The sequence below is a fragment of the Carassius auratus genome, chromosome 8, assembly GCF_003368295.1.
Source record: "Carassius auratus strain Wakin chromosome 8, ASM336829v1, whole genome shotgun sequence".
Lineage (NCBI taxonomy): Eukaryota > Metazoa > Chordata > Actinopteri > Cypriniformes > Cyprinidae > Carassius > Carassius auratus.
The window spans coordinates 19743563-19771209 of NC_039250.1; the positions used below are offsets into that span (position 1 = coordinate 19743563).

A 27647-nucleotide genomic window follows, 5' to 3' on the forward strand; every position below is an offset into this window, starting at 1 on the left:
ATTCAATGAAAGATATTAAAGGGGTCATATGATGCAATTTATATTTTTTCTTTCTCTTTGGAGTGTTACAAGCTGATTGTGCAAAGATAAGATCCCTAAAGTTGCAAAGACTAAACTCTCAAAACCAAAGAGATATTCTTTATCAAAGTTAAGACTCTCAAAAATGTAAATTCTGTCATTAATTACTCACTCTCGTGACACTCCAAACCCATAAGACCTTTGTTCATCTTGGGAACACAAATTAAGATATTTCTGATGAAATCTGAGAGCTTTCTGACCCTCCGTAGACAGCAACGTAACTACTGCATTCAATGCCCAGAAAGGTATAAGGACATTGTTAAAATAGTCCATGTAACATCAGCGGTTCAATCTTAATGTTATGAAGCAAGAGGAATACTTTTTGTGCACAAAAAATAACTAATTTATTCAATAATATATCCTCTTCAGTGTCAGAATTTGATTCAGGTTCATGACATTACCATGACAGATATGTATTCCTCTCTTTGCAAACAAGCCGCAGTGCATCCACAGTGCTCTGACAGAATTTAAATTTTTGGGTGAACTATCCCTTTAAGTATGGGTGGTACGTTAAAAAACTCTACAGAGAATTTAACTGTTAGCATCACTCATTGGACACTTCAGTTATATACTTCAATATACACAACTATACAAATATAAAAATTAAAGTTTATCTGTTTCAGGAAAAACATTTAAGCTCCTTTAGCATCAAGAACATAATATATATATATATATATATAGTGTGTGTTTTGCAACCCAGGCTGAAAAAATGAAGAAAAAAAAAAATTATATATATATAATTTCTTTTTTTTTTTTTTTTTTTTTTCAGCCTGGGTTGCAAAACACACTTTCAAACTTGACATGTTGTATGAGAGAAAGAGGATGCTTGCCTCAGTAAACTCAGTGAGACATACAGTAGCAATATACCATGATGTCTTGGTACATTGCTGCTTCTTAAATAAGGTAGCTTGTTACTGGACAAGCTGAGCTACTCTCACGCCACTGAAAATGTTTTAAGGTAGTAATGCTGCTACTTTTTATTCCTTACACGCCAACACTGTAGCTTATTTTGACTTGCTAATAAGTAACTCTACTGCAAGTGTCTTGATAATATTTCAGCTACAGTATTCATTTAGCAGAATTTGGATAGCGCAGAACTTGAACGACTCAATCTTTTGATCTTAGAACTACTAAAAAAAATTCCAAGTTTCCATTTCCACTACTAAGGGATTACGAGGCATTAACCATGCAACTGCTACAGTCTTGACAAAGCTAGCTTCTAATCTTATTAGCATCCTGTCCTTTTACTCTCAATGTAGCATAAACTAGTTGATGTTTTTCAAAGACGGATATAAACACAGTTAAGATCTATCGAAATATTTGAACTATTAAACTACAGTGTCCACAGATATAAACTTGTTCGTTAGATGAACAGATGCGTTGAAATGTCATTAGATATGAAATTAAAGCCAGATTTGTTCAAATTCTACTCTCACACTTCCAGAAAGATCCCCACATTAAAGTCATTTTAGAGGTATGAATATTTCATTTGCTCAGACAGTTTTGAAATGAAATATTGAAGCACATTGGAATCCCATGTTGTGATTTAGAAAGCTATGTAAAGTAGTTTCTTGCTGAGCTTTTTCCAGGATTGAATTATCAGTGGAAAGATGGGTGGCCAGAGAGCATGGCAAAGGGGTGGGCAACTTCTACGATGCAGGCGGAGAATAAAAAGTGTATTTCGAGGCTTTGCATCAGCCAAATGGGTTTCCCTGCTTAAAGTCTCTGACAAAAACTCTGCATTCAGCAATCAATGCAAATGAACTAATAACAAATTCCGATTAATTAGTGACTCAACGAGACATCGTTGTAAGAGGTGAGACTGCAAACTTTGACTACCCAATAAAGGCAAAGCAGTGCATTTTGCTAGGAGGAAGCAGTTTTGTTTGATTCCTCTATAGCAATTTTAAGGCCTGTGATCAGACTCTCTCAAGGGACTTCAGGCCACATGAGTGTCCTCCCAGCTGGACAGAAAAACCCAACTACCACAATTTGAACCGACCAGAGGAAACAAGGGACAAACTGACCGACGAAAATGCCAACGCTTTGGAAAGGGCAACAACCGCTAACAGCGACAGTCTCCAATCTGTTGTTGTTGTCCCCTTGCGATTCCATATGGAAATTACATTACGCCCACATGCTCCTGCAGGCCATCGACGTGCAACAGTTGTTCGAGCCAATATTTAAGATTTCTGTCTTCAAAATGTATATTATTGTTGATAGGAAACAAGGAGATGGACATAATCTGGAGAACGCTATCTGTTAGTATCCCCTTTTATTCACAGTGACACTTTCTTGAATGGTGTAAGACCTCAGAAAGATGCATTCAGACAAATTTGCCATCTTTAATCATGGGACAGAAAAGAACTAGCAATCACCTGAGCCACAAATGCCATGTGAATAATTAATATAGAGCTGCAGGAAAATGATTACAGTCCCAAAACCTTCATTAATGACTATCTGTGATGTAAAAAATATCTATATAACCACAACATTTACTACACTATAATGAATTATTAATGATATATATATGTAAGTTATTTCTATCAGAACACACTGTCGTCTTTGAATGACTGTAAATGGAAAGATTTTTTGGACCAGATGGTATAGTTACAGAGCTAATGAGGCCATGCTAACCAGCGAAACCTTGACCCCAAGGTATAAACAGCATGAGTCCTAGCAAGAGAATAGCTTTGAAAATATTTCATGAACCGCTTTTACATAATCATTTGTATGCGTCTCCAATATATAGGATGTAGTGATGGAGATTCATGAAAGAATGCTATAATCTCAAATGAAGCCCAAAAATCATATACGCTGTACAGTGATAACACAAAACGTTCCATTGCTTGCCTCTGGCCGCTATAATTGTAACATACAGTTCTAATAATATCCCCAGTGTAATCTCAAAGCTGGTTATGATAAACACACTGGATTTTCTCTAAATGCTTATTTCTTTAAGCATGAGCGTCTACGCCGAGCTTCATGTGAACAGCGATATCCGATAACAAGAAAAGCAATTTCCCTGTTAAATGACATGAATGTGAGCAGAATGGGGAAACTCTCTAAATGAGAGTGGAGTAGAAGGTGGCTCAACATGGTGGCAAATTGCACAGCGGACTGGCTGTGTGACAGACTGACAGGGCATTGCAAGCAGATCAAACAATGCACAAAACACAGCTAATTTCGCTCCAAGAGACACACAATGCATCATTCAGTCCCGTTTGCCCATTTTAGGCCACTCTGTCCGAACACTTCCTCTTCAATTAGATTGGTCCACCCAGCTCTCAAATTGCCCTTAATAGCACCGGTTTTGTGGCGCAAGCCAATTATCAGACTATAAAACGATGGGGAAAAAACGGTTTATAGACCTGAACTCTGTAGGGACATTGTATTTTTCCCTTTTTACCAGCACCGTTACTTGGAGACATTTTCTAGCATGAGTGAAAAAGTGTGATTATATGAAATGTCTGAAAAGCTAAAATATTCAATATGGACACAAATGAATATTGCAAATGTATTTAGGTCATTATGCTCTATTGCCCATATGGCATTGCCGACGCCACGTCATCCAAGCGCTTCACAAGAAATGAGTCGCATGTCTGAATGACATGAACACATCAGCGCTTAGTCACAACACAACTGTTTGTCGGTTGCCTGCCAGGTGTAAACATCTAAGGGCACTACACTTTCACATAGATCAAATATCACAGGACTTAAAGTAGCACGTAGAGATGAAGGAACATGCAATGAGTTATGAAGGAAACCAGTGGGAAATCAACTCGAGATCAAAACTAGCCAGCCAAAGCGCTGATGGCTTGACTGGGTGGTCACACGGCATTAAACAGTGCAAATGAGAGTGACGCTCAAGGCTCCAGGAGGATGAGAAGGGGATGATGGAGTAGGTCAAAGGGGCTGTCTGAATCTGTGAAACTGGGGTGGAAGCGGAGGCTGTAGAGGAGATCTCCCAGACTACTGAGGGGGTCATTTGGATTGGCTAAGGCTTCTGAAGTAATCAAACCAAGAGCAGCAAAGAAAGTCAGATGAGCTCAAGCACAGAGTCAAAGTGTGAGAAAGCTGCTAAAGGTAAAGATCCAGAAAAATATTTGCAGTTGTAGTTGCTGACAGAAATACAGAGGAAGTTACAGGAGAGCAAGGGCCTGTTTAAAGATAAAGCTTAACTTTTTTCGTTTTTATTATTTAAATATGCAGAGATAACTATAACTATTAACTGAGTTCCCAGAAAATAATTTATATTTATATGGTGTTAAATATGGCTCTCTTTTTTTAGCAAAAACAGTAAGAAAATCACTCAAATAAATGACGTACACTGGCCCAAACAAAAAATATATATATTACTGTTCAAAACTGTTTTGGGATCAGTTTGAAATATACATTGTAACTTTCTATTCAATTTTCTTTTATTTATTTCTTTAAATTTTTCTATCCATTAGAATCCTAAAAATGGTAGGTTTCCAATAAAATATTAAGCAACACAATTGTTTTCATCACCAAATATCACAAAATCAGCATATTAGAATGATTTCTAAAGGATCGTGTCACACTGAAGACTGGAGTAATGAAAAATTCTGATTTATCATGACAGGAAAAGAATTACTTTTTAAAATATATTCAAATGTTGATATAAAAATATATCAAATAAATGTGTGTGTGTGTGTGTGTTTCAAATGTAATATCTTACTTATTTTACCAAAATTTTTAAGAAAAACCAACAAGATTGGCTTAAATTATGATGTAAGTTTGTTACATTGACCCAAACAACACATTTAAATATATATTACTTTTTAATAGTTTGGAATCAGTTTTTCAAATAATCTTTCTTCGTCAACTTTTTTTTTAAAGACTGCTGCAAATTCAGATTTATCTTCACAGAAATAAATTACATGTACATTTGAGATTATATATTAAAATAGAAACAGTTATTTTCAATTATAATATCTAACGTTATGTTACCATATTTTTAATTAGTAATCAGTCATTTCTGAACAGTAGCGTACAGTGTGAACGCTCACATACTGTAGTATTATCACAGTAGGCTATTCTACACTGCATGACTAAGTGAGTCGGGCTGGTTATTGTTTTTGCGAGCTTAACATGAAATGCGTTTTGTTTGTACCACCTTTTATAAGTCACCTGATTCAACATTGAAGTGTAAAGCTTCATTCTTGCCTCACACTATAATCATCAAATAAAATATGCAACCACAAGTATGATGTTATTTTAAAATCATATGTGGAAAAATGCTTTTACTGTGCAGAAGCTGAAAAGGGGGGAAAAAAGAAGCACATCTCATTTTGGATGCTTCTGCATTCTTAAAACACTTCTTTTGGAGCAAATCATCAAATCATTCATCACTCCCGCATCGGTAATGCAGTCATCAGATACAGTCCAATTCTGGCAAATGGCAAAATGGAATCTGACTGGTTGTTGTCAGCTTTTGAGCACAGTCTTAAATCGTATCCCATGTTAAGCACTCGCAAACAGCCGTCCCTCCAATACACCCTTTTATCCAGCAGATGATGAGGAACCCTGTTTGACACAAGTTGCAGGAAGCTTAAGGTTGCCAATAAGTACATTAAAGCAGATGCGGTTTGGGACCGAGTCTGAGTCTCATGAATCATGTTACCACACGGTCGCCTCAAAGTAAACAACACCACCGACTTTTCCTCCTCTCTCCTACCCTAAAGGGAAGGGTTTATCCTCTTTTCATGGTGCATTAAATCGAAATGGAGGTTGTCCCAAGAGCAACATTACAAAGCAACAAAAATGCAGAATCTCTAGCAAGAGCCTGAGATCAGTGTTTTAGCCTTGCACTTCCCTGGCTGGGATCCGTGCCTTGAAGCTGATACAGTCTTGCCTATTGGAACAAAGCCCTATTATCCAGCAGCAGTGTCTAGAAGTAACATCCCACTAACTTCCATTTTCTCAGCATGAATGTACAGTGCTTTCACTGCCTTCGGTACTATAGAAACACACAGGACATCATTGCAGAAAACAACTACACTTTTAAACAACTCCATTCTCTGTTGTTGTTGCTCTACATCCCGATTTTCATTTCCTGTTTGCTTCGAATAAACACACCTGATTTAATACCGGAAAGACACAGTCACATCCTCATAACTAAATTGCATCTCTCAGTCTTATTCGGCCCGCTCTATACGCAGTTACCTCAGAGCTGCTATTGTTTCCAATTATTAAAATGGCATTATGTGTGCGTGCTGTCATTTTGTTACCTTTATTGACCTAAGCAGAGGTCTCATAAATAATGAGGCAAGGGTCTACAGTGGCATAAGTAGGGAATTGACTTTGGCGGAGAACAAAGGCAGATGCCTCATTTCAGGGTCAGGAAAAATCAGAGGAATTAGTGCGACTAAACAACAATATCCACACGATTTAGAGCAGGCTTTTTCCAAAGAGGATTTAAAGATTAACTTTTTAAGATTTACAAGACTTATGCTTAGAACAGAGTAATTGAATAAGGCATTTGCATAAGTATCGACAGCACAATTCAAAACTTGTTTTATTGAACATGTGCAAATGTATTTATATCTACCATGTGATAGAACACGATGGAAGCCTGATAAACTCAAAGAAATGAAATAAAGGTCACTGCAAATGTACTGTATTTCTTGCAGCTCACAGCTGAGACATTCACTCTTGCTCAATTACATTTCAATATCTCACAGTTCTCACCATTTCTCATAATTGTGGCTTTAGACCTCATAATTACATCTGTAAATCTCACAATTGGGACTATATTTCTCTTAATTGTTACTACAGTACATACCTCACATTTATAAATCTCACAAATGTAACCATTTATCATAATTAGGGCCATTTCGAAATAATTTGAAATTTGCCTCACAACTGAGCCTTGACACCTCAAGAATTTAAATCTCAGAATTACATTTTTATATCTCATATAACTGTGACCATTTGTAATAATTATGACTATAGGAATTAGTCTCTCACAAATGAGACTTTATACCTTACCATTAAATTTGTATATTTCCCAATTGTGACAGTTCCTCATAATTGCAAATTTATTTATAACAATTATGATAATCTCCTATAATTACAACTGTATTTCTCCTAACTGGGTATTTATATCTTGCAGTTGAGACTTCATTCCACATAGACAAGTTTTCATATCACATAAATATGACATGACATGCCATTTTTATTTTTTACAGGGAGGCAAAAACAGGTTTCTTACACAGAGAGGAAAAATCCAAAAACCATTCTATGCAAATGAGAAGACAGCTTTTTATAGAGGCATGAGGAGAATGCACCATTTTAATCAGGAAGCTCGTGCGAGAGAGGGATGGTGAAAGATGGAACGAAACACAGTTTGCACAAGAGACCAATAAAATCAAATGTGTGAGAAAATAAAAATATATTCTCTGCAGTACAAATGAATAGTTTTCTTCTTTAGCAACCGGCTACCTGTGAGATGACAGTGAACAAGCACATGACAGCACTGTATTTCACACATCCAGCCTCGCTACTGCCCCCTACAGGGAACCGACTGCAAAATAAATGCAACCCCAAAACTTGTGTGCTTTCGAAGAATATTAGAGCAGAAAGCTATTGAAGGGGACCGTGTGAGCAGGTGGGAAGAAAGAGAGAAACGGAAAGCTACAGAGAGAGAGGAAAGTCAAAGGAGGAAGCCCAAGGCTCCCTGTGCAAGAGCGAGCAATGATCAGAGACACGAGTTCTCAAAGGGGACTCGCTCCCTTTAGAGCGGTGCTTGAAATGTGGCTACATGGTATTACAGTATGCTTGTTTACAGAAAGACTGATGTCTCACTTCATCTGCACCGATTTGATGAGTTTTATAAATCTTACAACAGATGAAACGTCTTTCTTAGAGTAACAGTATTTGTTAGTCAGGAGCCACCCATACTTTTGTGTTGTTTTTGTGTTCGGCTGACATTATTACAATACAAGCCTCGCATTTGCATGAGGATATTATGGACAATCGAGAAGCGGTTAGCGAGGCGAAACACTCTTTTCAAGCGCATGTATTGTAATTGCAACACTGTAACAAACCATAACGCCCGCAGCAAGGCTTGATTGACGTGTTCAGCGTAGCGCCACATTGCAATCGACTGGGAGTCTCTGTGCTAAACACACAGGAAATCACTCAACGTCTTGGTGTCATGAATTCAATGAGACAAAAGAGGAAAAACATGTCCCTCACGTTCTCAAAATTTCATGACAGCGGATAGATCCTCCCGTAACTTCAAAGTAATGTGGAAGATTGAAACAAACAAGAGCACACAAAGACAGACGCATTGAAGCAAACTTTAGCTCATGTGTTCTGCTAATATAATAATAACTCCCCATCAGCCCTCATGTTCTGTTTGGGGCTTGAGAAACTTAACTCAGTGCCCTAATCGTAAAAATACACTGAAGATCAGGTTACTTTTCCTAATCTTATGAGAACTGACAAGCAAAAAACTAACTAAATAAAATTCATTACACATCGTAAAAATTATGTTCGGGGTTTTAAAGACTCTAGATTTAAAAACATGAATAAACTAAGTGGCAAGATTCTTTTTAAAGAATTAATACTTTTATTTAGCAAGATTAGCCTAAATTAAACTGATCAAAAGTGACAGTAAAGACTTGTATAATGCTACAAAATATTTCTAATTCAAATAAATGCTGTTTTTAGCACCAAATTAGCATATAAGAATGATTTATTATTATTATTTAATAAATGAATCTACAGTGAGAAAAATAAACGTTGTCCAAAAACATTTAAAAAAATAAATCAGAATTACTGACCTCGATAGAAGCACTTGCTATTTTAAATGCTATTTTTATTTATTTTGTATTTTTGACTTGCACATTACATTATGAGATAACAGACAATTAGAAGTTAAAAACTATGAGAGGGAAACTAAAAAAGTGCCAATACCATTGCCAGCAATTCATCAAAAAATCCAAATGATCTTTGCAGGGTTTCAATAAACCACAGATTAGTGATTTAGAAGCATAAAAGATCAAGAGTTCCCTGATGGGTCTGGGACAAATTCCAGAGTAAGAAATGCAAATGTTGCAAGCGGCACCCCTAGAGGGCAACCTTTATTTTGTTACACCTTCACTGTGCTATCAATACAATTGCTCCTTTCATCAGCCGAAAGAAAAAGGAAGTAGGGCCAGGTCAGTTTAATTACCCATGCCCTTACACGAAATACTAATACTTCTTGAGTCCACTGAGAATGAAAGGTGCATTTTTGTTCTTGTACTTGTGTACAATATCAGGCATCTTACCAATTACAGAAATTATGCTTCTAACTACATCCCAAACTCAGAATGTTGCACAACATGCCATTTAATTGAAAACATTTCCACTGAAACATAAGGATTTACTCTGCTAATGCCACAGTAATAACCCCAGCCTTATATTAATCACCCAATCATCTTCAGAAGCCTTTTATATCTAGCGTTTTAACTTTTCATTATCTGTTACAACACCTGAGCAGGCACAATACTGCCATCCAATTAAAACAAACACAATTCAATGCATGGCTTGTAATTACAAGAATCGCTCCTCATTACCTCTATTTTATTTGTAGGACTACAAAGAAGGACAGAGAGTGAGCGCTTAAGCATCACTATGAATGATAGACTGCAAACTAACATATTTCATTATCACCATGTTCTTGGGATGGGGCAACGTCAGTTTGGTCCAGAAATAGACCAACGAAATGGCACTTCCCATCTGTCCCACCTGCAATGCAACACTCAGGATTATATTCTACAATTTCCTCTGGCTTTAGAGTTTAACATGTAACTAACCATGACTGTGCAGTGAAAATAGATAATGATTTGATTCCCTGACCAGCTTTGATATTGTTCCCCCCTCCATCTATTCTCTTCAGTTGCGCAATAAATGTCATACACGCAACCTACATAACAAAGAAGCTTCAGCCAGACCGAAAACACATACTGTCAGTGAAGAGTGTTTTGATATCCCCTAAGAGCCCCAGACATGCACTCAATATGTCAAATCTTCCTGAGAATGAGGGCGATCCACACCATTAAAACTGTCGCAGACAAAATCTAGTCCACACTCTGCATCTATTGTGAAACTAGATGGTGGTGAGTAGACTTCGAATAAAACAGGTACTGCAAGATTTATATCATGAGCTCCCATCCAATTAGATGTCTGAAAATGTGCATCTGAGGAAAAGAATTAATATTACATGGCATATCTTCGAAGGCATCATTATATGGCATGAAACACAAGATGAAGAATTCAAATATCCTTTAAAAAAATCATTCTTAGATGTGCAAAGAGCAGGGGTCTACAACAGGGGGTCCACAGTTGGTGCTGCAGGGGGTCTGCCAATTATTGTTTGATCTCAAAATAGTTTTTTGTGAGGTAAATATATACATTATTATATTTCTTTAAATGTATTATACATTTATTTCACAAAAATATTAAATCAAACAATAATTTTCATATTACCCAATTTATTTATTTAATTATATATATATATATATATATATATATATATATATATATATATATATATATATATATATATATATATATATATATATATATATATGAGCTCTATACGTAATAATGGTTCTCTCGATCTACCAAGGCACTTTAACCGGAAAAGTTTGAAATCCGCAGCAGTACAAGTTTGGGGAGAGAATCGTAGCCACTAGGTGGCGAGATGGGAACCTTGATCAAAATTCCTCAAGGACTGATGGCCAAAGCAAACCAAACGTCTGGACTAATGTTGTGATAATTACCTAATCATCAATCTCTATGTTGGACCCAACTTCAAAGCTCGCCTATGCCGTCTCCTGACACTTCTTGGTCGGTACTAAAGGGCGCAATTGGAGGTGCACCCGCATACTGCTTGACACCCTGGGATTTCCACACACATAAATCACTGTGACTTTCTCAATGAGCTCCTAAAGGAGCTGCAGCATTTCGATGCAGCGCACGAGATACTTCTCTTGGTGTGCACATCATTACAAGGCTCCTCTGCAATCAAGTAAAGCGCGTGTGATTAAATGCCTTCATCAGTCGTCTCTCCGACAAGAAACGATGCGGTTTTCGGATTCAAATGACGTCACGTTTTCACCAAGCAAACGCAGAGAAAAGATTAGGAGGGCAGGCATTACTAATTACAGGCAAAATGGTCTGTTCTCAACGCCTCTGAAATGCGGTGTATAAGAGAAGACATGAACGTGCAGGCTGTTTATCTGCTTCTGTATCTGTTTGTTGTTCCCCATAAAGGTAGAGGAACATATGAGACAATTCTGGGTTAAGATAAAATATCCAGAATGTCTTGAATATCCACTTGTTTGCTAGAATAAGTAAAAAAAAATGTATTTTTTTTTAGCCTAATAACTTGGCTACTAGAAAAAATACAGTTACACGTATTACCATACAATATGTCGCTTAGTGTATGGATTACATGTCTTAACTGCAAGTATATATCATTAAACGATTAATATATCAACCTACTTAAGCTCTTACGAGTGGTTACAGGTGGTACAATGGAACAGTTTCTATCAACTGTTACTAATACTCATACAACAAACCCAAAGAACACTAAAACAGCGTGATATTAACTAAATGGCAGAATGCCAAAAGAAACTAACGTGTAAATAAACAAACCCACTCCACATATTATAAGCCAATTCAAACTTTTTACTCAACAGTTGCTACTGTAAAACGATCTACTACATTTGTTTATATAGCCTATATTCTATAGCATTTATTTTTTCTTCGACATACCGGTACACCTGGTACATTTCATATGAAAATGGATCATTTGGGAATGTTTTATTCATGCCTGCATATCGCGTGACTTATTAAAACCAACTTTCAGGCATGCACACGTCACCAAGCCAGACACATATGCGCTACAATATTATATATATATATATATATATATATATGTGTGTGTGTGTGTGTGTGTGTGTGTGTGTGTGTGTGTGTGTGTGTGTGTGTGTGTGTATGTATATATTTGTTTAGTGCATCAAACCTTAATTAAATTAAACACGCGGATGCTGCCACGCCAAATTGACTCCTGCCAAATCCCCAGCACCCGGCCTCCACCTCCACACAGTGGCCCCCTCGGAGGAACCCTCTCTTTTACAGCTCTGATTTAAGACTTCACTTGGAGCCAATCCGACCTCGCGCGCAGTGCCAATCCTCGTTCCCATCGTTAAAGCTAGCTCGCGCACGTGCGCGTTCGCTCAGCCCTTTTACGAAGTGTATTACCAACACTCTTGATCTCTGCAAATCTAAGTTTGTGTTTTATTAAACGATGTCATAACGTGGCGCGCATACAGTGCGGCGTTGCGAGGAACCGCTTCCAGTCAAACCACCTGTTCTCACCCACCATATAGACTAGATAATGGACGCATTGATGAGGACAGATGGAGATCTTACTCTCTCTAACCCGATATTATAGTCGCAACCTTATTTAAAGGCACCCGCTTCAACACGAAACTCGATACATGTGCGTTAACTGGACCGCAACATCTTAACGAACTGCACGACAATGCACAGATCTCCTCAACGTGAAAACGAGTGTACTGAGAAATCACAGTCACTGGTGGTGCATCCGAGATCTGAACTTACCAATGTGAATAATTGAATCGGGAAGCACAGGCTCCCACTCCAGACTCCAAAATGTGAACAGAAACAATACTGCTGAAGAAACTTTCATCTCTCCCTCTGTTAAAATCTATCCTCGTTAGGTTCAGAAAGATGCAGAAGCGACGGTAGTTTTAAATCCTGTGCAGAGAGGCTGCTTGTCCTCCTTCCAAACTGTCAGCGGATGCTTTTTTTTTTTTTTTTTTTCTGTTGAAGGCGAAATCTTCAGTAACCCGTTTGGAGAGCGCCCGTCAAAGCATCCTGATGCTCAAGATCTCCCAAGCAAATCCGAATCAATATCAGACAAAGTTAAAATACGCCTCAGTCACTGTTGGGTTTTCTATTCTCTCTTCTAGGCGAATAAATCAGTGTACCGTGCGCTAAACACGACGCATCTCAGAGCATCACCCACCGCACGACTGAACAGAACTTCCTTTGCGCTGATGCTGAAAAGCGCCACACTCACAGCCACGAATACAGCTGAAGAAGATTTTTTGCACTGAGCCCTTATTCCGATGCAGTACTGCGGAGACTTTTCTGCGACAGAGACCGAGCAGCTCTACGTGCGGATTCTCGAGGTGTGATGAGTGGGAGGAGGCCCCCAGGATAGATGCGACTACAGGAGCAGCAGCATCAGTACCCGGCGCTGTCCAGAACTGAATTAACAGAGGAAAGAGAGAGAGAGAGAGAGTGAGCGAGCGAGCTAGAGAGAGATCTACAGTGGGGTGGGCGGAGGTAGTTTATGATAATGGAGAGGACTTATCTATGAGGCTGTGGCTCCTCCCTTGTCCAGCAACTGCAAATCTTTTAGTCTGCAACTACCGGTTTTCTATCAAGAAAGAAAGAAAGAATAAAACCGTTTTTGGTTGTACCTTAGTGATAACCGTATTTTTTATTTAATTTTTTTATATGAATAATAAAACAGTTTTGATTAGATTTCTACACCTCAGTTTCATCTCAGTCCTCTTAAAAATCTGCAACCAATCTGTAAGCCCCTTAAAAATCTATGATTATGTAACAGGACACCAGCCCAGAAAAAAAGAAGAAGTTAAATAAGAGGGAGATTTAATAATTAATAGATTCAGTTATGGCATTTTTTTTATTATTTTTATTTTTATTATTATTATTGTACAAGCTGTATTAAATTTGTTTTAAATATTAGAAGTGATAACTGTATTTGTGCAATATAAATTTTACCCTATTCTGTTAAAGAATAGATTTTTAAAAAAATGGATAAACAGATAAACCAATCAATCAATAAATAAAACATTTTGTAAAAATAAATAAAACAATAATAATAATAATAATAATAATAATAACACAGTAACAGTTCCAGGTCAATTTTGAATCAGACACACTGTAACTCAAAAATATTTTGAGTTCATTGAGGATTCAGTCAGTAATGGTTCTGAATCAGACATCATGACTTGCACTGTTTGTTCTTGAGTGAAAGCAAGAAACATTTCTCTGAGCCGCAGCAGCTCAAGTTTGGATTTGTAGTTGGGCCCCCCAAAGGCTGAAATCCTAGAATCGGCCCTGATGACAGTCACAAACTGGATTTGCACTGCTCATTGAACACAGAAGTATAAAGACTACCCTCCATATCCATCAAACGCTCCTTGCTCCACTGGGATAATTTGTTTCTGCTTAATAGCACTGTGTCATGGGCCGTCTCCACTTCACAAGATAAAACAAAGCAGTTCAGAGTTCAATTTGTACTTGTACTCGCCACATTAAATCCTCTTGTTTATTTATCCATGACCTTCAGGTGACGTGCTGACTGTTCTGCCTCGAAGAGACTTCCATGAGCTTGCAGTCCTGAAGACAAAGCAAAGATCACACTGAGAGTAGACAAACAATGCTGCCTAATGCAAAGTCAACATCTTAAAGGATTGTTGTTGTATGTGGTAAGGTTTGGCATTTTCCATCACATCTTGCAACCTAAAAAAACAAATGACAAATTTGTGTAGTTTGACTCCAATGACCTGTTCAACCATTCAATGACATTGTTGATTTTGGTGTGACCCAGGGAACCCAAAGGATTATGGGAGACAGCAACACATAGCCGTTGTCTGTACGCTTAGATCAAATCCAGAGAGTGAGAGCAATGGCTCATTAAACACAGAGATTGGATCAGGCGTGTGACAAAACGGGAGGAGCAGAATATCAATGTATCCCAGAAGAACAGTACAGAGGTCAATAATAGCAAGGCTTCAGTCTAAAACTGCACAACACATACAAGCAGTCTGCCACTTGATATGCCATTTAGTTCATTCTTACTAAGGCACCAAAGCTGTCCATTAGAGATGCATGTAAAGGCATGTGGGATTCTACTTGATGGGTTTCGATTCACCTTTGACTCCCCGTCCTCTCTTCTTTTAGCTCCAGACATGTATAAATATTGATAAGCCACTTAATGGATGCCACGTAAACTGCATGGGAATAAAAATGATCACTTGAAGGCTACATTTCCAGCCCTACTCAAAACAAAGCAGTACATCATCAACTTTTTCTTCACCCACCACAAAATATCTTATTTTATGCAAAACACCTCCAATTTCCATTTCTTCGATTTTCCACCTGGGCTCATTTCAGAAACACAGCTCACGCAGCCATTCATAGCTCACCAACACAGTGTTTTCTGGAAATAAATGATGTATTAGCAAGCCAACAGAATGGGCAGAGGGTTATCTGCGCACAATGTCACATCCTGAGATTGCCTGAGCAAAGTTGGGGTTGAAAGTCGGATGTGGGGCACTTTAGAAGATGTTATGGAGCTCGGTTTGGCAACAGCAGCTGTCCTGATATCCTCACCAAAATATTTATAGGTCTTCTGGCATCAGAGGGTTCATTTTTAGATTTGTGCGTAAGAGAAGAGACCTTCAAAAGTTTCATTAATAATAAAACACCTTTTAACTTGAAAATATCGCAAAGCTCTGGGGGACTTCCGAAATAGATGCAAAACAACAGCACAGGCGAATAAGGTGGGAACGGTGTAAATTGCGGAGATTATTAAATATGATAGTTTAAACACTTGCTTTTTGGCAATATCTATTAGAAAAGCAAGTTTTGAAGTTGGTAGATTTACTTTGCCATTCATAATAAGTGCAACAGACTTTAATATTTGAACTGTAACCCAGACAGAAGCTAGCGCACACTGTGAATACTAATTTAGAAGCAGATTATTGTAACATCAAGTTGAGACCTTCGAGTTTGACAGACTGCATAAAAATCAGTTTCAAAAGCCACTGTGTCAGAATGAAGAGAGAGCACTTCAACTTCTATATGTTACAGTCCATGCATTATTTATAGCACCACCTGTGAGTGAAACCCTGCGTGCCATCAGACCGCTTAATAGCTGATCACTGGCTCAAATAAAGGCCAAGAAATAAAACACACAATTGCAACTTTTTTTCTGCACACTTGGCTGAAATTCGCTCTCCCATTACTAAATAGCAGTAACTGCTCATAAATGGAGCAAAATAGCTTTGTGATTTGTGGCTGTTATGTGTAATTTGCTGCCTGGGCATAAAAGTTGGTGGATCAATTTTTAGCTATCTGTCCCCTCCAGAAAATGTGATTCCATTGACAAAACCTGCAAGCCAGAGCCTGGTCTTTGATGGACTACGATGACAAGTGTTTCAAAAGACATCATAAAGTAGCTGTGCTCTATAAATAAAGAGCCTATTCACTCACAGTGGTAAAGGAGCTGTCCGCTAGACGAGGGGAGGGCTTCTGAAAGAGAGTGCACACGACTCAGGGAGCTGTTCACTTTATGGTGGTGCTGAAATCCAGGAAGCCAGCTTAGATGGTGTAGCATGTTAAAAGTCAATGCTTTGGCCAAGACCTGCATTTGCTGAATCATATTTCCATTTTTAAAGTGGTAACTGACACTAAAGTGTATACCTGAAGCTGACTAACTGTGGCTGTCTTGCATGTAAGAGAAAACTATTAGGTGGTGAAGCAGTAACTCTTGACAAACAGCAGAGGGCTCCCTTCCATTTGAGCTGCCTGACATTTCACTTCTATAAAAGAAGGCTTTGAAGTAACTGAAGATTTGCTGGGGAAAAGGAACGTAATGAGACTTTCAGGATGCAACGCTTTGATTTGTAGATTTGAAAAAAAAAAAAAACAGGATTGCCCTAAACATAAAAGCATGCCGTTTCAAACAGACATGCCTCCCTCGTAATTGATTTGCCCTGCAGGAAGAGAGGTCACAATTTTAGATTATAATGTCATTACTAAAATATTGACAGGTCTGCTCATACGGGGACTGTAATGTCCATAAAGGGACGGTGTTGCAGTGCTCGATTCTGTGCAGTGCTTGGGTCAATACGTAGGTGGAGAGGTCTGAATAAAGATGAGTTTCAGGTTATTTACAGTTGTCGCACCAGGACTCAGACACTCTTTAGATCAATCACTCTCTGTCCTCAGAGAACGAGAGAGAAAGACCCCAATCATACAATGCTGCGGCGGCTTCGGCATCTGTCTGTTCTTCCCCCACCCCGCATGAGCAGGCACACATCCTCAGGTCAAGAAAATAATCTGCACCAGCCAATGATAAGTTATGGCCTCTGACACGAGAGCAAAAGACGTTTGTTTCAGTGGAAACAACAGCACTGGTTTAGTCTCCTCAAGCGCATAATCAATCTAAGCTCTGATGTTTACTCTTCCCACCATTTATTAAACCAAATTTCTCCTGTCACAAAGTTGGCTTGCCCTTTTCAAGGGCACCAAGAAATGTGTTTTAGTGCTGAGCTAGGACACAACATGCCCCCTTTGTGACAGACTCGTCTCCCCCATGGGGTTCGCCAACCACCGGGCCAAAGGGGGCCAACAGACGCAATCCTCCTCCTTGGCACTGCCCTTCAGTAGAGTGTGTGCTGTATGATTAATGGAACACCTTGCACATGGACGTCTCCGGTCCGCTGCCTGGAGTTAGGCTCCGACTCAGTGCGGAAGAACCAACTAATCTCGCACGTCTGTTGCGGAAGCCCTGCATAATCGAGCTGGCGAGACTCTGAAAACCCAAAAGAAACTACACTATCAAACTAGCAACAAGCAAAAGATGGCTATTCCCTTTCATGTAGGAGATGCGGGAGGGAAAGTCACAACGTCCAATTTCCATTTCACCCGCGAGAATAATTGACTATTCCGCCTGTGAGTGTATAAATCCATCAATCCTCCTGTGATCTTGGAGCTGAGGCAGGCGTTTTCGCTGAGCTGTTTTCTCCAAATGTGTTCGTGAATTGTGTCTTGTCACTGTGTCTCTCACAGTCAAACCATTTCTCCCTCCCCTTCAGCAGGGTGACAGAGTACTTGGAGAAATTGGGTCACGCATTCACATATCCCAAATTTGCTGCACTTTTTGAGGGATAAAGACGCAAATGCCGTGATAATTTATTTTGGCTCTTCAACAAGATGAAGACAGTAAGCGATACAGCGATTCTACCGTAATGGGCCATTGCAAGAGGTGAGATCTGATGCTGCGTTACCAAAAAGGACTCTAGGGTTGCAGGCCTTAACCCCTCTCCCTTTCATTCAGGTGATAAAGGGGGGCTGAATAATTGGTTTTCTGGCTGACTGACCCTGAAAACAGAGGAAAAAAAAAGTGAGTTGAAATGAAGTGAACTGTCTGGGGGTGGATGGATTGAAATGCTGAATCCTCGAGAGTTGATAAGAGCCATTTGCATGGACAAAATGTCCATGGAGGATTGCAGAGAGACAGCAGAGCAAGGAAGAGAGAAAGGGGCCTGAAACTGAAAGAAAGAGTTCGGAGTCTCCCAGCTTCCAAAAGGCCCCTGGAACTGTAAGGTGGCAGAGAAGAAAGTGGAAGGATTCACCAAACTCTTGGAAGTTCTCTGCTGCTGTGAGGCTGGAAGAGAGGGTGAGAGAGTTAGTTTTGTTTGCAAGGCTACTGGAAGAAACAAGTTCAAGAGTAGAGGCTGAGGGACCTCTCTGGGAAATGATTAGCAGTAGGGATTTAATTGAAGCAGGTGGGCACCAGCGTGATGCCATTTGCTTTTTAATATTGCAGTGATGCAGATCACAAGTAAACACAAGAGTCCACGGGTCATCACTATCACCAAAATACACAGGTGCTCTCTGCCGTTAATGTCTCTCTGGAAACTAGTGCAACCGCATGGCACCTGAGAGCTGCTGTGCTGCAGAAATAGCACTGATGAAAATGAGTTAAAAAAAAAAACAACAAGACTGTACTAACAAAGTTTCAAATAATCTAAAATTCAGGGATTGCGCCACTTGAGCTTTATGAGCTGAACAGTGAACTGAGGGACTTAGCCAGCTGCTTAATTAATTGACCCAGTACACATCCCACAGAACATTAAATATTAAAACATAATATTACATTATATTAATATTAAACTTAAACTGTTGTTGAAAACATTGGGCTCTGTACGAATTTGTAACATTTTTGAAAGATGATTTGTATGCTCACCAAGTCTGTATTTATCAATAAAAATACAGTTCAAATAGTAATATTGTGAATTTTTATTACAATTTATAATTACTTCTTTGTATTTTATTATATTTTAAACGTTCACTTATTGTTGATGGCAAATCTGAATTTTTCAGCATCCATTCCAGTCTTCAGTGTCACATGATCCTTCAGAAATCATTGTAATGTACTGATTTGCAGCTCAAGAAATATTTCTTATTATCATCAGTGCTGAAGGATTCTTTGATGAATAGGATGAATCGAAAGAATTTTAAGAATCCTTTGAATCATTATAAATGTCTTTACTTTCTCTTTTTTTTTTTTTTTTTTGGTCAGTTTAATGCTTCTGGCTAAATAAAGTTATTAATTTCTCATTAATCAAATATATATATATTTTTTTTAAATACTGACCCTAAATGTTTGAAAAATAGTGTACATTTGCTCAAAATGAATGAATGGGTGAAGTTAAATGCTAGTCAAGATATGTTCTGTACACACTATTAACACTAAAATGAATGCATTAAAAATGTACAATATTGTTTTATAATGTATTCATTGTAGTCTTATTTCAGAGTACTGTTTTCATAATTTTTGGTTAAATGTTTGTATATATTAAAAGTACTTTGAATGTTTGAATATTTGGGTTGATTTTGCACTTTGTTAACTAAAAAATATTTTCATTGGCCAAAATTTGCTGCTGCCATTTTATTCCAAAATTTAGCAAAATTGCCTCAATCGATCCATCAGGCCGAATCTCTCACTACAACCCCAGTGCCCTGAGCTCTGCAGTTTTGCAGCTTCGCAGGTGTTAAGGAGGTTGCCGACTCACTGTGTTGGTGTTGCTGCAGGCACTGGCTTTATGAATCCTCAAAGTGAGCAAAACCAAGAAAGGCATATTCAATGCGGAAGCATGTTGCTGGTGGAAGATGCAAATGAATGTGGCGCCAAGGGTGGGAAAACAACTCAAATATGCATCCCAACATGCACCTCTACCAATAAGTATGCTCATACTTTCTGAGTTATTGAAATCACTGCTCTATGTGCATCGTCTGTGCTGTTATCTGATACGAGAATGCTTTAGCATCTCAGCCTGACAAGGCCCTGGACCGCAAAACTGATAAACACAAAGTCAATTAATGGGGGCGAATAGGGGGGAAAAAACAGTGGCTGCACATCAGGGAAAGAATGAAAGACAGATAGTAAGAATGAGAGTCATTTGACTCTGTTGCTCGGTATAAGAAACCTGCTGATAATCGCTGAGAGCAAATGAGCCCCGAGACCCTGCTGTCCTGCCATGATGGAGCAGTGGCGGCTGTGCCGGTGCTCCACGTCTGATTATTTCTTCTATCCCTGGGTCATTTCTAATTTAAAAAGCCCACTATCAAAGCGAGTCAATATTACACGCTGTACCCCCATGAAAAGCACGGAATTCCTGATAGAGGAAGAAGCTGACTATAACAAGAATCTTCAGTTGCTCTCTTTACCTCATCTGGGACGGAAAGTAATAATAACCACATTTATCTGTCATTACCGGCACCCTCCATTTGTTTTGGATGAGTTTGTGCAGAGAGCTGATGGAACATGGAGCTATTGAGGGATTGTAGTTCAGCGGAGGTTACTGAGAAACGGAAAGAAAAAGACGTCGCTTGATCAACAAGCCACATGATGTGTCATAGCTAATAATGATTGAAAAGCTGCTCGTCAACCATGGCAACATACCGCAGAAAGAAACGCCACTGCCTTTACCACCCAGGAGCTGTGTGGGCTGCTCTCACTCATCTCCCACTGCTTTGTTTCATTCCACAGTTGTTGGAGAGAAAGCAACACCCTGTGGGAAAAGTAAGCTGGCAAGCCTGTCTCTTCATGCTTCCAAGAATGGCTCAGCATGCCAGCGTGTCTGGGCAGGGTGAGAGTAGAGGGCATCGCTCCGGGCACCATTGGGAGATGGGCATGCCAGCGGGGTGCAGCGGGCAGCAGTCACAGTTGTTAGCCCACTGCGACCTTCCGTGAGCTTGGGAGGCATCAAATCAACGTGAGTACTCTCATTGGCAGGCAACAGGCCCCAGGTGTTTTGGACATTGACAAGCTCAGCGAAATCAGAAGCATCTGGTCGTTCCCAACCCGGATGACGTTCTTTCTTGCATTGAATACAAAAGGACAAATCGCGAGGAATGTAGGTGGCTCTATTCCACACAATGAACTCGAATGCGGGAGGATGTTACAGCATAAGTGACAAACTGACAAGTTTAGATAGTTTAGTTTAAGACGCTGTCACTTTCAATACATGAAAAAAATATATGATAAGTTTATTGTTTTCAGTACATACTTTTGAATTTCACAAAAGAAAGTATGTAGGTTAAGGACATTTTCAAATGTAGTTTGTTGTTATAAAACTACATTTTCTCTTAGTTCAGATTTTGTTCATAGTTCATACTGTAGATAGACAATATAAAACTTTCATTCAAAAGTTTGTGGTCTGCAAGCTATATATATATATATATAAGGAATGAATACTTTTATTCAGCGAGGATTTATTAAACTTCAAATTTTACACTAAAGACACACAGAGTTACAAAAGTGTTCTGTTCTTTTGGATTTTATGCTTATCAATAGATCCTGAAAAAAAAATGGGTTTCACAATATTAGGCAGCACTACTGTTTTCAGCACTAATAATATTACTACAACTACTAATACATGTCTCTTGAGAACTAATTCAGCCTATGAGATTGATTTCTGAAGGATTATGACACTAAAGATTTGATTAATGACTGCTGAAAATTCAGCTTTGCCATCACAGGAATAAATTACATTTTTAAGAATATTAAAATAGAAAAGTTTTTTTATTATTATTATTATAACAATATTTCACAATATTACAATTTTTACTGTATTCTTGATCAGCTCCGATGAACATAAAATACTTCTTTCAAAAATATTAATAACCAGAATGTTTTATACAGTATTGTAGTGTGGGTTTGTACATCAATGTATTTCATAATGAAAACCTCTTATTTCAATATTTATAAATTATTTAAATCTATATATTTAACAAAGAATAGCAGTGATGAACACCTTTTCTCAGGAGGTCCATTAAAAGAAGAGCCATGTTTGCTTCACAGATCAGATATACTTATGGTTTTCAACAGTTTATATAATTTATCACTTTACCTTATCGGAAGGGATTATTGGATGCTTCTCTAATCATTTCTTTTCCAGAGTTTATATGTTTGTTCTGGTGCTGACCCAAATTTAACTGGCAAGTTCATACACACAAATACCAACAAAAAAACATACTAAAAAAATACATTTCCCAATCAATGGTCCAAGGTATAAAAACACCCTAAATGATGACATGAAATATCACAAAGTCACACCTTATATTGATGAAGTCTGAATGACCAAGACATTTAAAAAAAAAGAAATTCAAAAAGAAACTGGAAAATCAGCCCCGGCAACAGTGGAAACAAACCATTTTGGAGAAGATTCTTGAGAATTTCTCACGCAGATGTCATACATAACCACATCGAATTTATGAAGACACAGATGAGCAGCGACAGAGAAATACACCTCTGTGCATCAAAGTCAGCCCACCGTCACATCAAGACAACAAACACTTGTCATTCCCAGACTTCTACGGTACCGGCTTTCCTCCCTGCGGAGCAGTGCAATTACTTTTGCCCAGAAGTTGACGGTCTCTCTCTGCCCTCCTTTTAGCTAGAGAAAACTTGTTATGGATGACTAAGAGTAGCAACGATACGTGCTGTGAAACCTGCACAGTTGAAGTGGACTGTGAAGCCTGAACAGGAATCAGAGAAAAAGAGTGATTTAGACAGGGACCATGTGAAGTTCACACAGGCTTTTGAGCATTATAGTCTGATGCAATACACTTAAGGAATGACATCCATTTTACCCTTTCACCAAGAAGCAAGGGCAGGCCAGAGAAAAGGCTCACTTTAGACCGCTGCAGGCCATCAAAGCAATAGCATTTTCACGTCTAGTTTCCAGAGATGATGATTGTAAACAGTAACATTGCTTACAGTGTACCCTCCTCGAACATTAAAAATAATGTCTAACATGAAGGAGCAGGTGTACTAAAGAAGCAGTGCTGGAAAAACAGTTAATAGAAACGTTAAATGTGGAAACCATCCTATTAACAACCAAAACCAGGGCTTGCGTATATTAAAACCATTTCGTTTTTGGAATATCAGTCTTTAATGAATGAATATATTACATTCAGTGAAAATCAGAACATCTTAATGAAAACCACCAGTGAGAGAAAAGATACAGATAAAGGTCATTTCGAATCTCATTAGGGTTGAAATCTCTTAAAGGTGCCATTGTTATGCAAACCCTGTACATACTGATGAAAAAAAAAAGAGAAAATCTAAATGATGTAAGAGATGATTTCAGCATAGCAACAGCATCTGCAACGAAGACAGTTTTATATGCATTGATACAGACAAATTAAAGCATAAGCTGATAGTCGTTTTACAATTTTACATAATAAATAAGGCCAAATAAATATCTATTCAACGATAAAGAATTCTGAAGTCAGAAATGAGATGGCACATATAGTCATGTTAATGATTGAGTCACTCGAGATCCACAAGTCCCCGCTCTTGCACGGATTCTACTCATGATCCCGCATATTCAAGTCTGTTTATATCTCCGTCCTCCAAGCGTCATGGCTCAAACGTGTGGTTTAAAGTCATGTGTCAAAGACACAAGAGAGGCTCAGGAAGGAACAAGGACAATTCCTGCCTCTGGGAACACGCATTTAACATTCACCAGTCACAAACTGACACCCACCCCGCATTTGAACAGTATTGCTGAGCGCAGTTATCGAGGGCTGAATTGACTCAAATTGGCTGACTAACAGCAGTCTGCTCTCCTGAGGTCGTTCTGAAATACCGTAAGCAGGGTCCAAAATGAACTGTTTGCCTTGTACGTGATGGATGCATGAACTAAACCGATATACAAATGGAAAAAGAAATCGTCAAAATCTGAGTTTTTTATTGTATTTTTTTAATTTAAAAAAAAGTTGTATATTATTAGAACAACATGCAAAGGATCCTTAGCATGAATTAAATCAACAGTAATGTTAGATGTTTACAATAAGGGACAGATTTACTAACAGCTTGCGTCAGCGCAAACCAACTTTTGGCATTAAAATAGTAGTGTCAGGATATTAAAAGACACGCAGTGAATAAAGCGAGGACACCTGATCATACCGAATATGCATTTGTAGGAGTTTCCCTTTTAGATGCTAAGTTTATGGGGGGAGAGTATTAAAATGAATCACTCGCAGAAAAATCCACACCCTCTGGCACGGTTTTGGAAGTGTGTTCCTGTGCTAATTTGCCTTGTTTAGTAAATCTGGCCCTAAATGTTTGTTATATTATAATAATTATATACTTTTTATTCAAATTTTTTATATTTGGAAGCCCAATCTTAATAACCAGTTCCCAATAATTTTATCTACTGTACATATCAAAGACAATTTTACTCCTATTTAACATTTGTTCACCAAATGTTAATTTTGGACTCTTAACAAATTTTGATTTGGACCCGTAACAAGACAAACACGTTCCAGTTTAGGGAGTGTGATATCAGTATCAGAGAATGTAGTGGTGAGACCGCGCTAAAGACCGCTTTCTCTCCCTGAGCCTGATCACACACAGAGCTGGAAGTAGGTCTGGGAGGGAGAAGGAGATCGAGAGAGAGGAAGCCATGGTGCTCCCAACAGATTGCTGAAATTGGAGCACTGGACCACAGGGAGCAGACCTGCTGGATGGATGGGACTGCGTTTCTTCAGGGTTTCCTTCTCCTCCATGCATCCTTGCTTGAGCTCCTGATCCGCAAAGCCGGGTCATCACCATCCCAACGTTCTCCCAACGCTGCCAAAATGAGGCCATTACTTGTTTCACCTGCTTGTCTTAAGAGAGAGCACTGTATGAGGCCGTCTATTGCAGTTTTAAACTTACTGAAGTTACTGACATGTTTAATAAAATTTATTTGCCATCTTTTTTAATAAAAATTCAAAGCCTCACCTATGTCAAATGTAATAATGTATTTCTCTGCAAAGAGGGCTCTACTTCTTTGTTTAACGAAGGGCATTTCTTTCGTGAAGTTCAGCTGCCTTGAGGTCTGTCTAAGTGTTTACGACTTGAGGCTCTCACGGAGTCCTTCCTCAAGGGCTGTCAAACCTATTTGAGCTTCGATTCAGTGCGAAAAAGCTTTTTTGTTTGTTTGCAGCCAAAGGGGGGAAAAAATGGTAGCTTGCAATTAGAGAGGCAAAATTGTTAAACTCCCAAAAAGCGGTCCGACAATATGGGAGCAAGAGTTTCAATGCTCTCTCTTCGATTCTTGGTTCATCAGTGTCATGTTTACCGGTTCAAATAAATGTGACATACTTTTATAAACATCACTACTGATTGGGCTTAATCTAATAAGCAAGTCTATAGTTGTGAGTTAGAGTTAAAATGTTTTGAAAACATTAATAAAGTTTCTACATGCAGGGTCCAAAATTAACTTTTTGGCACAAAATGTTTTTGTTGAATTGAGAAACCGGACAAAAATTTTGGGAACTCATCTTGAGGCTGTATTTTTATGACCAGTACAAAAAAATTTTTTTTTTTTTTTCTCAGTCGCATTTGCCAGTTCCTCAGATTTTCCACAAAAACATAATTTTGTTCACAATATTTTGATTATGGCTTTATATGAATACAAATACATCACATATACTGTACCATTCAAATGTTCGGGGAAAGTACAGTTATGTTTTTTTTAAGAGATTATTTTTATTCAGCAAGGATGCATTCAGTTGATTTATTCAAAAGTGACACCACGCACATTTATAATATTACAAAGGATTTTGAATTTAAATTTAAATTCATAACAAAAAAAAATACATTAAAATAAAAATAAAAAACACCATGGTTTCCAAAAAAAAAAAAATTAGACAGCACAACAATTTTTAACCTTGAAAATAAGAATAGGCTCAATGTTAATAGGGCTGCAAATCAGCATATTAGAATTTCTTTTTTGATCTTTGAAGGATTATGTGACGAAACTTGGAGCAATGGTTGTTGAAAATTCAGTTTTGCCATCACAGGAATAAATTACATTTAAATTTTATAATAGATTTTTTAATTATAATATTTTTTAAATATTACTATTTATCATATTACATAATATAAAAAGCCTTGGTGAACACAAGCAACCAGAAAAAATTTCCTGACCCCAAACATTTGAACAGTAATTTGTCACCAAACTGAGATCTGAAGAAACGTTTGGTTTTAATAAGACACACTTGTGTCTAAAATTTAATTGATATCTTACAGCAGCGAAGATCAGATTATCATTCATACAACTAGATATAAACCACAATGTTACAGTTCCTAATAGAGGTACTGGGCAAAAGGTTAAATAAACTTGTCCAAACCAATTATTTTTACTTGAAATTGGAGTCTTGGCAAGTGTTAATGTTGGACCCTGAATTTCTTTTAATAATATAATGGAATGCAAAATGTTGACATCCTCTAGCATTTCAGCAGAACTGTACAATGTGATAATGTAGCGAGGGAATCTCTCACCTTAATGGACCGTCAATCTAAAGTACTTATCGGAGCAGCATATACTAGTTCTTCAAAAAGGCTTAAGTAGTGCAGACTACGGATTGGTTTTGACACTTAATATACTGCAGATGATTACTTTAACTCCACAAAGGATAAGAAGAGTCTCGGTGTGCGGCTAAAGTTCGGTTGAGGTTTGAGAGGAAAATTAGCTTTGATGTAACTGAGTACACGTGGGTCTAAAGGTACTCGCGGTCACTGAGGAACTCGTATCCATCTGAGGCATGTGTCAGTGTTCGGTGTGTGTGTTTTCAACCGTCCTGCTGAGCGAGAGCCTGCAGTTCGGCTGTATGGAGTGAGTGCTGTAGGAAGACGTTCTTTCGGCTGTACATGTGTAAAGACAGAGGCCCACGGGGCGGCTGACCCAGACGGCCGGTAAAGGAGGACTGAAGCCTGGGAATAGGGCCTCGCTCGCTCCGTGGCCCCCGCTCGCTGTCCGAGGACAGACTGCGTGAGGGACTGGCCTTGCTGGGGAGGCTCATACTGCTGCCGGCCACGGCGCGAGGGATCTGAGAGGGCCCCGGGTGCTCCGTCTTGCGAGGTCCGGATACCTCAGACAAGGACTGCCCACCTTCAGCTCTCCGTAGTGACTCCCTCAATCCTACTCCGCCATTGCTGCAAGCCCTCTCTTCACAAGGCCGACTGTGCTGGTCCGCAGCGGACATTCGCGCCGGCCTTCGCTCCCTTGTGAGGCTGCTGCTGGGAATGTTGCTGTTTTGGCCTGTGGGTCGACTCGGATGGATTGCCTGTTGAAACAAAAGATGGGAAAGTGAGAGAAAATGGAGCCACTTAATTAGCTGACATTGTGACAAAA

At 38.6% G+C, this 27647-nt stretch overlaps 2 protein-coding genes across 9 annotated transcripts in view; both read right to left on the bottom strand.

Moving 5' to 3' along the window:
* The window catches only part of grid2 (glutamate receptor, ionotropic, delta 2), a 398666-nt gene extending 385035 nt beyond the window's left edge, over window positions 1–13631 (bottom strand). For 2 of the 4 annotated variants that reach the window (XR_003292669.1, XR_003292670.1), the window contains exon 1: window positions 12727–13629. Coding sequence is in view for 2 of the 4 variants with exons in the window: in XM_026270097.1 (XP_026125882.1) it covers window positions 12727–12814 (88 nt within the window). In the remaining 2 variants the exon portion in view is untranslated. Of the gene's footprint in view, window positions 1–12726 lie in introns of all 4 variants that reach the window. The other 2 variants (XM_026270097.1, XM_026270098.1) reach the window with 2 other exon arrangements.
* A 9526-nt stretch (window positions 13632–23157) lies between these two features.
* Window positions 23158–27647, bottom strand: part of ccser1 (coiled-coil serine-rich protein 1) — a 75547-nt gene continuing 71057 nt past the window's right edge. For 3 of the 5 annotated variants that reach the window (XM_026270103.1, XM_026270101.1, XM_026270102.1), the window contains one exon: window positions 23159–27579. In XM_026270103.1, the coding sequence (XP_026125888.1) occupies window positions 27085–27579 (495 nt within the window). In that variant the 3' untranslated portion in view covers window positions 23159–27084. Of the gene's footprint in view, window positions 27580–27647 lie in introns of all 5 variants that reach the window. The other 2 variants (XM_026270105.1, XM_026270104.1) reach the window with 2 other exon arrangements.